This window comes from Anastrepha ludens, chromosome 2 (genome assembly GCF_028408465.1).
Source record: "Anastrepha ludens isolate Willacy chromosome 2, idAnaLude1.1, whole genome shotgun sequence".
Taxonomy (NCBI): domain Eukaryota; kingdom Metazoa; phylum Arthropoda; class Insecta; order Diptera; family Tephritidae; genus Anastrepha; species Anastrepha ludens.
Window position 1 is genome coordinate 71,993,945 of NC_071498.1, and position 12,916 is coordinate 72,006,860.

The 12,916-nt window shown below is 38.7% G+C and overlaps 1 protein-coding gene across 1 annotated transcript in view; it reads left to right on the plus strand.

Moving 5' to 3' along the window:
* Nucleotides 1-12,916, plus strand: part of LOC128866256 (dystrophin, isoforms A/C/F/G/H-like) — a 245,990-nt gene that overhangs the window by 105,985 nt on the left and 127,089 nt on the right. The window contains exons 3-7 of the mRNA XM_054106881.1: nt 245-3,907; nt 3,971-4,285; nt 4,632-4,937; nt 6,418-6,920; nt 6,989-7,076. Of these exons, the coding sequence (XP_053962856.1) occupies nt 245-3,907; nt 3,971-4,285; nt 4,632-4,937; nt 6,418-6,920; nt 6,989-7,076 (4,875 nt within the window). The remainder of the gene's footprint in view (nt 1-244; nt 3,908-3,970; nt 4,286-4,631; nt 4,938-6,417; nt 6,921-6,988; nt 7,077-12,916) is intronic.

Sequence of the window (12,916 nt, forward strand, 5' to 3'; positions counted from 1 at the left end):
AGCGATGAAGTATTAGCGTATAGTTATTTGTAAGTACATCGTCAGAAGAGTATCCACTGATGTATAGGTTGTTTATTAGTTCTGTGTAGCAAAGCAATTTATATATATTTTACAAACATTTCTTTCACATTTCTCTTACATTTCTACTACCTTTCATTCCATTATGCCAACTGCTCATGCAATTACGCTTCACTTGTTTAACTCAAATGAATTGCATGTACCATCCGCACTCGCTCTCTCACAGAAACCGGAAAGGGGTCGCATGCGCGTACATCACATCAACAACATCAACAAAGTTATCCAAGTGATACAAGAACATGGCGTCAAATTAGTGAATATATCCAGTGATGACATAGTCGCTGGTAATCCGAAATTGACACTGGGCCTGATCTGGCTCATTGCGCTCGAGTTTAATGGTCAAAATCTAGTCAAGAGCCAGTCTAGCAATGGTGTTGAGAAATCCCTCCTTGCATGGGCGTGCCAATTCGTCGAACCGTATGGCGTGCAGCTGCACGACTTCTCCACTAGTTGGGCGGATGGACGTGCTTTTCTCATCATACTCAATGCGCATCTCGACGATATTGATTTGAGTGCAGCGCTTACGAAACATCCATTGGCGCGACTAAAGACCGCCTTCGATTTGGCGCATAAGTACTTTAAGATAGAGAAACTGCTCGATCCTGAGGATGTGCACACACACAAACCCGACAATAAATCCATACAAATGTATGTGATGTGCTTGTATCACGCAATGGAATCGCGACGCAATCGCGAACGCAGTGACAGCGCCGGCGAGGCAGTGCTGTTCGATGAGAAGGCACAGGAAGCGTTGCCACCGCGCCCGCACACAAACATCACAGACCTCGATGAAGTGCCATTGGATAGCGCCGAAGAGGTATACTCGGATATGAGCAGCAGACCGGTAAGCGGCTCGGATGCGGTGAAGTCGCTTAAGTATAGCACTGATACAATGCGCAGCATCATGGATATCGGCATGGATGAGAGCAAACCGTTGGATTACTTACGCATGACGCACGACAAATCTCGACCCATTAGCACAGCGACAAATGCGTCGATTGAGATCACTAGCTATCAGGCGGCGTTGGAGGCGGTGCTTACACTGCTGCTAGAAGATGAACAAGTACTCTCACGCGAGCTGCTCGAACCAATTGATTTTCAGAGCGCCAAATTACAGTTTCACGAGAATGAAAATTTCATGCTGAAACTCACCGAACACCAACAGTATGTGGGTGAAGCCCTTGAAGAAGGTTCGAATTTGATCAATGAATCTCAGAAGACCTCGGGACTTACCACGGATGATCAGAATGAAATACGCCAGCAAATGGTGCTGCTGAATGAACGTTGGGAGACCTTACGTCTGCAGGCGCTCGATGTGCAGGCAAAGATACTCGCTCGTCTGGCTGAATTTCAGTCGCAGCAGATCGAGAAACTGCGGCTCTTTCTCACCAATGTCGAAGATCGCATATCTCACATGACGGACATTGGTCCAAGCTTGCCTTCAGTGCAGCAACAGATTGCCGAGGCGCGACAACTCAAAGAAGATTTGTGCAATCAGCAAACGCTGGTAGATAGCCTTAGCAATATGGTGGTGATAGTGAATGATGAATCTGGCAATTTCAACGATCTGGAAGATAAGTTGTCTGCACTTGGTGAACGCTGGTCGCATGTCTCCAAGTGGGGCGACTTGCGCATGGAGAAGCTACAACAATACAAATGCATCTATCGCTGGCTAGACACGCGCGAACAAGATCTGAAGGCGATGGAGAGCAAAGATGTTACCGATCTGGGCGGCATTACGAAGCGCATGAATGACCTGAACTATTGCGCTAAAGACCTTCTTGAATTGGAGCGCTACCTCATTGATTTGAGACAGATGGTGGCAGCTTCACTGCAGGAGGGCGATGATCAGGGTGAACGTGTATTGATGCAGTTGGAAAGTTTTGAAGATCGTTTGGATGCATTAAAACAGATCGTTGAAGTACAAACTGACCGCATCGAAGCGAAAGGCTTCAAGTTCGGACGCGATCGTGCATCCTACGATGATAGTCGCGTGGTGCGACCTGACGGTTGGGTGGATTTCCAACTGCTCATCAAATTTGGTGAAGAAAGTGAAGAGTTGAATGAGGAAGATATTACAGAAGTGCAAGAGTCACAAGACACCACATACCAAGAAGCATCACCAGAGGGTAATAAAAAACGCAAGTTGCGTAGCTCAGATAATTTTTATTTGCTCACCGGCCGCATAATGGAGGCAATCAACTTTCTTGATGACTGTGAAGACCGTTTGCATAATATACATCGCCAGAGTTTACGGAACCAAAGCGAAATTTTGATCGCGCTCGAGAAAGAAGTTGCAAAACATGCACCATTAACCAGCGAGCTGAAGCAACTCTATGAAGAGTGTGAACAGGAAAATATGAAACGCAATTTAATTATGGAGGCCACGCAGATTAAGCAGATTGATGAACGTTTTACCAAGCTCATTAAGCGTATAGTCGAACAGAAATCTGAAACATCACAAATAATAGCCAAGGAAAAGTTCTATAACAGCTTGACAGGTTTCAAGCTGGTGTTGGCCGATTCGCGCGACTGGTATAAGCAGCACTCACAGTCGGCAAGTAAAGCCGATTTGGAACAACGCTTGAGCCACATGGATTCGCTGTCTGGCGAGATCGCCGATGCAAAAGAGATCACGGCAACGCTCAGTGATGAGCTGCATGAATGGAAGCAGGACTTCAACATTTTCTATGAAAGTTGGAATGATATGAAGCGCGCAATAATCACACTCATACAAGACAAGGGTGGACTAGATGAAGTCACTCAGCGTCAGCAATGTTTAGAAGACTTTATGGTGAAAGTAGCCAGCGTCAAAGTGGTCGTCACAGATCTTGCGCACATGCAGCAACAGCAAAAGCAACTGAATGAGCTCGTCGAGGAGCTAGAACAGTTGAGAGCGGACTATGAGTATGTCTGCGAACGACGGCCCGATACTGCAGCCACTGAGTTTGTAGAGAATTGGGCGAAAATACCAGAGCAACTGAGTGAGCGAGTTATCAAACAGACGACGGCGATTGAAAATCTCAATCACTTCAATGCCGAGTATAATGCCATACTGAATGTGTTGCGTAAGCTGGAGGCGAAATTCATGCGTGACGATGCCGACAACACAGATCAGTCTTTACTTAACTGCCAGCCAGCGGTTGGTGACAGTAATCGGCTGAATATGGAGCTGCGCAAGATCGAAATTGACGTGATTAGTGCTCGAAACTTTAGCGAAATACTCATCAAGGATGCGGAGCCGGCACATCGTGACCACCTGCTCGCACAAATTAAGGAACTGAATGAGTTCTTTACAAAGGTGCAGGAGTTGCACAAAGGGCAGGCATTGAAACGTACGCAAGTGCTCGACAAAGCTGAAGAAGTCTTCAAGAGACTGGCAAAAACAGAAATATGGTTAAATGAGCTTGAGAAAAATACGCCGAAGACAAATATCTCTGAGATCAACAACTCCAATGAGCTGTTTCAAATAAAGAGTAGATTTCAAACACTCAAGGAAACCTGTGAACGCGAATCTGTGGGCTTTCGCGAGCTAAATGAAGTTGGTGGCGAGCTGCTACTACAAATGGATGAACTCAAAACAACGGGCGAGGAAGTGGACAGCAAATATGCGCAGCTGCCGAAGAAGTTTACGCGCTTGAGCGCACGTTGGACCGAGGTCACTTCGCTGGTGTACGCAAAGACAGCATTGTTGGAGCACATTTCTACACAGCTGGGTGAATTCAAGAAATTTATGGTCTCCGAGTCTGGATACCTGGATCGATTGGAGAATAAAATAGGCAGCACGCCGGAGAACGCGGATGCAGAGGAGATCATTGAAGAGTTGGATGTGAGTATTTTTTTCAGTACAAATTAGAAACTTTACTAATTCGTATGCATGTATGTATTGCAGGATCTCGAGAACGTACTGCGTGCACATTCTGAAGAGTGGTTGGAGAAAATTCAAGAAATTGGCAATGAGCTAATTGAAGATGAATTTATGGCGAATTCGATACGCGCCGAAATCGATGGTATTGTCGAGCGTTGGATGCAACTACAGCAGCGCGCTAAGCAACGCACTGAAATACTGGAGAAAGAGGTAAGCGAGGCTGAGCAATCCGAGAAGTGCATTGTGCAATTTGAGGCGTGGCTAACGCGCGTCGATGAGATACTCACAGAACATCTGGAGAATGATGTGACCATTGAGGATCTGCCGGATGATTTCCAAGTAAGTACTGTAATGTGAGTGAGAGGGAGAAAAAGGAAAACGCAGCTTTTGATCGAAGGACTATAATTTTATATATAAAGCTAGAGAGAGGAGGTTCTGCTTTTAATCGTAGGACTCTATATTACTTATAAATGAGAAGAGAAAGAGCGAGAGAGAGATAAAGATAGATTATAATTTCAATGAAAAGAATGCACTTGTGTATTTAAAGAGGAAGATAGAGAGGTATACAACTTTGCACTTAAGCACAGGAATACAGTTGTTCTATAAAGAAAAGGAACAAAGCGACGGAGATCGCATTTTCCTTTAACTTAAATAATAAAATTTTTAATATTATTTTTTTATCCAGCGCTTGGTTAAAGAGTTCGAATCGAAAAAGCAGTGCTTCCAAGAAATTGATGAACTTATTTCTGAACACACACGTAATGGCAAGATTGAAGCCGCCAACCGGCTACAAGAGAAGCTAAATTTAATGGAGTTGCGTTTCAAGTCGTGTCAACTAAAGCTAAATAAGTGCACAGCGCCCCAACCGGCATACGAGTCACGCTTGAATCGAGCAGTGGCTGAGCTGCGTGCGGTCGAACATTCCACATTGGTACTAGATGTGGCCTCGGCGGGACCTAGTACTGTGCAGGCGCAGTATCAGAAATGTGTGGTAAGTATATATACATATATGCATATATATTAGGGCGGGTCGATTTAAAAATGGCTCATTGCTCTGTGAAAATCGTATTCTAGGGATGAATATAAGAAACTTTGCCGAAGGAACCATACCTCTAAAACGAATTCTGATGTCCCCCAATTTGGGTCGAACGAAAAATCCCACTTTGACCCATTTAGAGTGCTCCAATCGAGTCCAAATGTATGACCGACCCCACTAACTTTGGACGGCCGATCCACCCATGCCAGTGGCACACCCCCTGGAACTCCCCTGGGGGGTTCCCCATACAATCATTTCAAAATATCACCATTTTTGGCCTTTACATGAGAAAATAAGCTAAAAAGTTCGACCCAAATTGGGGGACATCAGAATTCGTTTTAGAGGTATGGTTCCTTCGGTAAAGTTTCTTATTTTGATACTTAGAATATGATTTTCACAGAGCAATGGGCGATTTTTTTGCCTCCCCACAAAATACACTAAAAGTTCGACCCAAATTGGAGGACATCAGAATTCGTTTTAGAGGTATGATTCCTTCGGCAAAGTTTCTTATTTTGATCCCTAGAATATGATTTTCACAGAGCAATGGGCGATTTTTTTGCCTCCACACAAAAGACACTAAAAGCTCGACCCAAATTGGAGGACATCAGAATTCGTTTTAGAGGTATGGCTCCTTCGGTAAAGTTTCTTATTTTGATACTTAGAATATGATTTTCACAGAGCAATGGGCGATTTTTTTGCCTCCCCACAAATCGACCCGGCCTAATATATATATTATATATTCTGTCAAAAATATGGATCTTGCACCGTGATAACGCACCGTCTCACAAGCCTTATATTGTGAGCACTTTTTTGACTGAAACTTCGACAAATGTCATCGAAAAACCACCGTATCCACCGGATTTAATCCCCTGTGATTTTTTCCTTTTCCCAAAACTTAAATTGCCACTCCGCGGACGCCGTTTTGAGTCGATTGAGGCCATTAGGGAGAATTCGCTGAAGAAGATGTCTTCAAACGCGTGTAAAATGTGCTTTGATGACTGGACTAATCGTTGGCATATGTGTATGTCTTCGAATGGAGCCTATTTTGAAGACGACACAATAAATGTGGTTAACAAATTATTTTGCGTTTTATTGAACAATTCCCGGTACTTTTTTTGACAGAATGTATATTTTGGGAAACTTCGTAAAATCGTTGCTTTAGGAGATACCTAAAATGTACGATGAAATAAGTGCTTCATTTAAAAAGCATTCAACCTTCAGTTTCTTTCAATCACTTTTCCTATATTTCGTTCTTGCGACCCATACTTTCCCCATTCACTAAAAAATGTAAGTTTCAACGACAGTCGATTTTATGATTTCGAAACTAAGCGGTATTATAACCGGAAATGACTCACTTTTGATGACTCCCCATACATTTTCTCAGATTTTACTAACTAGGAATTTCATATCTAACGTTTTCTTTTTCATTTGCTAGCAAATCTACCGCACACTTTCTGAGATCAAGCCGGAGATCGAGAGCACCATCAAAACTGGCCGCAAAGTGTGTGAGGACAAATTCACGCGTTCGCCTAAACAACTCAGTCAACGCATCGACGCACTAAAACATCTCTACAATGCGCTCGGCGAGAATGTTACGCAATCTAAAGTGTTTCTGGAAACGTTGCTGAAATTAGCACACCAACTGGACGAATACTTCGATCTGGCCGATCAGCTGATAAGGCGTTTCGAATCACTGCAAGAGATGCAAGATCGCAATTCGGGTTTCTTGGAATACGAAGATCTACTACAGCGTTGTGAAGAATTGTATGAGGAATACAGCAAATCCTGTGATCAATCGTGCATGGAGGATACACGTCAAAAGATTGATGAACTGAAAACGATCTACATGAAATTAACTAGCGCAGATGTGATCAAACGTTTAACCGAAATGAAGTCCACATTACAGAATTTGGACAACATATCACCAGAGACGTTGAAGTAAATTTATAAATACTAATTCCGGTGACTCATTTAACACTAAAGGTTTTTGTATATTTTCCCCACAGAGCGATGGAGCATGAGTTGAAACAGATAAATACGCCATCGAATCCGGATATAGAGAAGCTGCAACAGCAAGTAATCGCAATTGTAGTGGTGAGCAACTAATGACACTTACACGTACATACAAAACACAAAACAAAAAAAAAAATCAACTCGCAATTTTCTATATACACCCGCATTCATTCCTTATTTTTAATGCTAGTAGATATGTTTGTATTGTTGCTGCTTTCTGCACCCTCTTTGGCGTATTTTTCATTTTCTATACGTACTTATCCTTGTAATTAAACTCTAAGTGTGTAGTCTTCGCGTCAATTTGAATTTTTCATTTCATTTCATAGGAAATTACATAGCAATTCACCTATTCATTAACTCTCAACTCATTTCTTCATTTACTTACACCCACTTCCGAATACCTTGGACTTAATTACATACCTGCTACAGCTTTATTATATTACTTGGTGGCTACGTTCCTCTACCGCTTATAAATATTTGAATAATTGTGTTTATTGTTTAAATTATTTGATAATTAACTGAAATATCACAATTTGAGTACGTATGAATGAAGTTTTTAAAAGTTATTTTATGTAATAATATTTTTGAAGAAGACACCTTTTAAATCATAAGATTTACTTGTTTATTTATTTTTGTATTAGTTTAAAAATATTTTTTGATTACTTCAAACTTTAATGAATTTATGTAAAATTTATAATTTACAATAATATTAGTTTAGTAATTGTTGAGAACTGTTTTATGGTGAATCTTTAGCCTCTCCGGGGGGATGCTACGAGTTCTAACATGCAACTTTAATTATTTCTGTGATTTTATCCAAATTATCGACAGTGCATCAAAAAAAAAAATGTGAGCCGTCATGGGACGCCTGGCAGATGTGAAACGTCGTGTGTGTACAAGTAATATGCATAAAAGATAATATTATTACAGGAATCAAATATAGCCTAATGAAAAAATGAAGTATTACGAATTTCTTACAGAAAATGGTAACTTTATTTAATAAACATTTATTTACAAGTGATATCAAAATATATCAAAATTCAATATTAATATCAAGCCACCATTTAAATATTTTCATCTGTGACTTCAGTAATAGTTATATTCGATGTTTCCTCTGCCGGTATTACTGTGACGATTGGTCGATGATAACTAAAGTACGTTACAAAAGTATTCGATGAAATATTATCAAGATATCTCACAAATACAGCATCTATTGTTGTTCCATATTTGGTAGTAGTTTCTCTTGGATTGTTGTTGATTTGCAATTGAAATTCTTTTTGAAGTGTGCTTTGAGTGCTGACATTTTTTGAATTTTCAGGTGGCGCAAAATTAATCATCCAGTTTTGTATTTGAAAATTATTAAATAAAATTAAAAAAATATTAAATAAAAAAATGATTTTGAGTGATGGAATTTTTGAATTTTCAGGTGGCGCAAAATTAATCATCCAGATTTGTATTTGAAAAGTATTAAATAAAATTTAAAAAATAATAAATAAAGAAATTATATTGAGTGATGACTTTTGATCTTTACTTCACAAATTTCAATTATGATTGACGTACTGCACTATTTGTAAAAAATATAAATAATCCGATAGCATGATTAATTTTGTGTCACTTTGTACGATAATCAAAATGTGTCTTTAAAATATGTCTTCCTTCATAGGCTTAAACTTTTTATTCAATTTCAACTTTTGCTCATTATGAGCTGGCATATCTCGAATTTGCTATTAAATATATTAAGTTTGCACTTTTCATTTCGAATTACTAAAGCAATAAATTTGGCATTGAAAATAGTTCCACTTGGTTTAAATAATTGAGTAATGAAACTTCTTTCTGCCGTGGCTCTGCTTTCTGTGACCTTTTGATATTTTTCAACTCAAACTCTTTCATTTTCATTTCTTCGCACAGAAAGCGCGCCCCACTCTGTAATCTCTGTAATCGAATTCCTATTATCTACATAGACCCGATTTACACGAGGAGACATCTGGAAGGGAGACCCTGGAAATTCTCTTTTGATGTTTCATTCGCGTACACTCGGGCAAAAATGTTTCCGCGACATTTTGACATTTAATACTTTAGCATCGTCTGGTTCGGATGTATTCTAGCACGCGCTTACATGTAAAGCAGAGAGCGTTCGACAACAGTTTCTTAAATATATGAATGAAAAATGCAACTGGTTAAATAATAAATAATTTGTTGTTTTTTTTTATTGAAATATATTTATAAATTCTTATAGTTGAATAAAAAAAATTAAATTAAAAATACTTCTTATGTAAATAATTAACTTAAAATTAACTTGAGTATCTAGAAATGCAGGGAAAAATTAGAAATCAACATAAACATGTCCCATAACTATTTTAAATTATACCTACTTTACTAGCAAAAATAATCGTGCATTTCCCAAGCAGCGTTCGGATGTTTGTCATCGTTGTTATCTTCCGTTTGATTGAAAACCAACACATAACTTAGAACTTTCTTCCACAAAAGAAGAAAACGAATGAAGCAACTGTCAAAAATTGCTTTAAGGGGTTATACGCAGTTATGACTTTCAAAAAAATCGATTTTTTATTGCATTTTTGTAATGTACATATATTCAAAAGTATATGCACGAAATTTGAAGTAGATCTAAGCAATACTTTCGGAGTTATACCTAAATATGTAGAGATGCCTCGGCACGTTTTAAGGTAGGTATTGAAACTTTAAACGTGTTTTTTTCAAAACGGCATTTTTCAAGTCGGTGTACACGATATCTCGAAAACGGCTTGTTTGATCGGTGAACCGTTTTAACTCAATCTTTAGAGATACATTTTCTAGTAATTAATCGTTCCCTTTGTAAATCTGATACTTATTTTCCATTTTATAATCAATTTACGGCCAAATTTTAACGTAAACTATTTTGATTAGCCGAACGATTAATTACTAGATAATCTAATATATTAACAAAATTTGTTTGGTTTTTTGATTTCAGATAATCCAATCCTGAGTTACGATGTACACCGTAAATCGTCTTTTTTTAAAGGAGGTTCCTGAAATCGCCTGCAGCGTACTCTATAATCAACATTTTCATAAATAAAAAATTGTGCTACGTTCTTGAAGGATGCTTTTATAACCGCCAAAAATTTTTAAATTAAAATATTCTGAAGTTTCTTCAGGATAAATCCTTGACAACCCGTCTTTTATTTGCTTCATAACTGCGTATAACCCCTTAAGATAAGAAATACGAATAAGAAGAGCAAAGCGTGTCGCCGAGTACGGGAGACAAAATCCCTTCTCTATTCCCCGACCGTCCTTCGCCCTTGAACAAAATGTTTCCCTTCCAGATGTCTCCTCGTGTAAATCGGGTCATAGCAAATTACCGAACACATTCAAAAACACATATCGCACCAACATTTACTAAGCACTCACGAGCATCCAACTTGCCGCTCTTTAGCAACTCTACATTTGTCTCTCTAACATGGCACACATACTAACACACTTTAAGCCACATCATTTGTGAGTTGTTCCTTTGAAATTGGCTTAGCACTTCTCATACTACTACACATAAATACTACTACACACGGCAAGCGTCGCCACGCCAACGATTCGGTTTACAAGTGAGCCAATAGATGTTTCACATCAAAACGCCTGAACGGAATCGACGAAACCGAAATCGCACGTAATTAGCTGTTCCAGTGTCGACAACATAAGCACCATTCAATATTTCAGCGGCCTGGCTTCTATTTTCGCGTTTATCAATGAAAAACTGCTAAACTTCCATTGTTAACACCCTGTAACTCACAAACGAATGGCACAAACAAAAAACTGCAAAACTCGAAGTGTCACCAACTTCTGACCGCTCGCGCAGCTGATGCATGGGCATTAGTTGGCTAAATGACAGTCCAGAGTATTGCCGAGAGTAAACGCGAAAAAAGAGAATCATTATTGAATTTCAATCGTAATAGTGTGATTGCATTATATTTGACTGGAAATCACAACTAGCGATTGTTCGTGAACTCGAGCACCTTAAAGTAAATAAAGTTTTTGTTTATCGCACCATTACTCATTACAATGATACTGGTAGTATCGAAATACCTCATGGAGGTGGTCACGTCACGTGAAATGGATCAAAAAGTGAAAATATCTGACCTTAGCCTCAAGCCTTGCAAGATCCACAAGGCGCAGGATCTCACACGTAAGCAGCAACAAGTCAGACTTGAAAAAGCGAAGGAGTTACTTCGCTTGGCCGAAAGCTGTCAATTTCCGAACATTGTGTTTTCTGACGGAAAAATTCTTCAAATTGAGCAATTCGTAAACTCCCAAAACGATAGGGGTTATTTGGCCGACCGTTCATACGTGAATTTGAGTCATCATTACCAGGAGGCAGCACCCGTCACAGATAATGGTCTGGGTCGCTGTAACCGCAAATGGGCGCTCGCCAAATGTTTTCATCGAGTCTGGCGTCAAGGTGAATGCGAAATATTATCGGGAAAGTATTCTGGAGTTTGCTTTGAAGCCGTGGGTATACCAACATTTCGGTGGTAGACTATGGACGTTTCAACTGGTTTCGGCACCGTCTCACAAAGATCGAATAAACCAAGAATGGCTAAAAAACAACGTTCCGATCTTCATAACGTCCACACAATGACTCTCAAATTCACCAGACGCGAATCTGATGGAGTATTATCTTTGGGTCATTTTGAAGAGCAAGGTCCGAACTAAAAGATTCACCAGTCTCGAAGCGCTGAAAAAAGCTATTGCTGGACCGTGTCAAGGCCATAGTCAAGGCAAAAGGTGGTCAAATCGAGCAAAAGTAAATTAATTCTTAATTTTGTATTATTTTCACACAATTTTTACTTTGAATTGAATAAAAGTAATTTCCCAAACTAAATGTATGGCCTTTTTAATTGGTTACATTTCGAGTATTGAAATGGAATCAGTTTATTTACAGAAGTTATTAACTCAAAAGGTTAAAAAGATAAAATTATTGAGCATTGTGGGAGTCACGTTTAGGGTTCTTACCATTTAAAATTTAAAGCAAAAATTTCTAAAAGTTATGATCTTAAGATTATAGAACCAATCATATTAAGCTTTAACTTATGAAGTGTGAGCGTATGTATACGTAGAGATGGTAGTAAATTCGGCATTATTTTCTTTCTTTAAATTAACTTGACGTTTTAAATTAGAAGTACAAGTATATAAAAGGGAGTATGTAAAATTTTTAACCACGTCCTAAGTTAAAGGCATTTAGTGAATGGCATCAAAATAAAATCATCATTAACCAAACATTTTGTGTGCATATTAATGTAAATATTTATTTATATATATGTATGTACTTTTATTCCTCAGTACTCACTCATATAGATTTATTCACACCGCAAAACCCATTAAACATCCTCAACGTAAAATTAAAACTCATTAATTCATCCCGTTGCAAATTAACTAATCAATCAAAACCTAAAAATAAAATCACAAAGCACCTTCATCCTCAAAGCCAATCACCGTATCACCATCTAGCTGAAGTGGAAACATTTGTTGGTGTCATTTTAATGTATAATACATTTTATACCTGTATATCCATTTAGAATACGAACTTATTGAATTTTATGTAGACTTTATTGTGGGATAGGTACGATCGGGCTGTAATTGTTCACTGCTTCAGGCCATGGAATTTTAACGACGCATAAAATTCGTATTGTACCATGTACATACCTTGAAAAATCCTTTAACATACATAACAATTACTTTAAGCATCCAATAGTTACACATATTTTAATATAACACTTTAAAATCGAATATGGCTTTGGAATTTAAAGATACTTTCATACATAATTCAAGGGCTTAGCCGTTGCAACGTGCAAGCACTTTTTCTAAATCGTACTAAATTCATTGATAAAATTTGTCATTAGCTGAAGTCAATTTGCGCTTAGAAGTAAAAGTCTCCACTT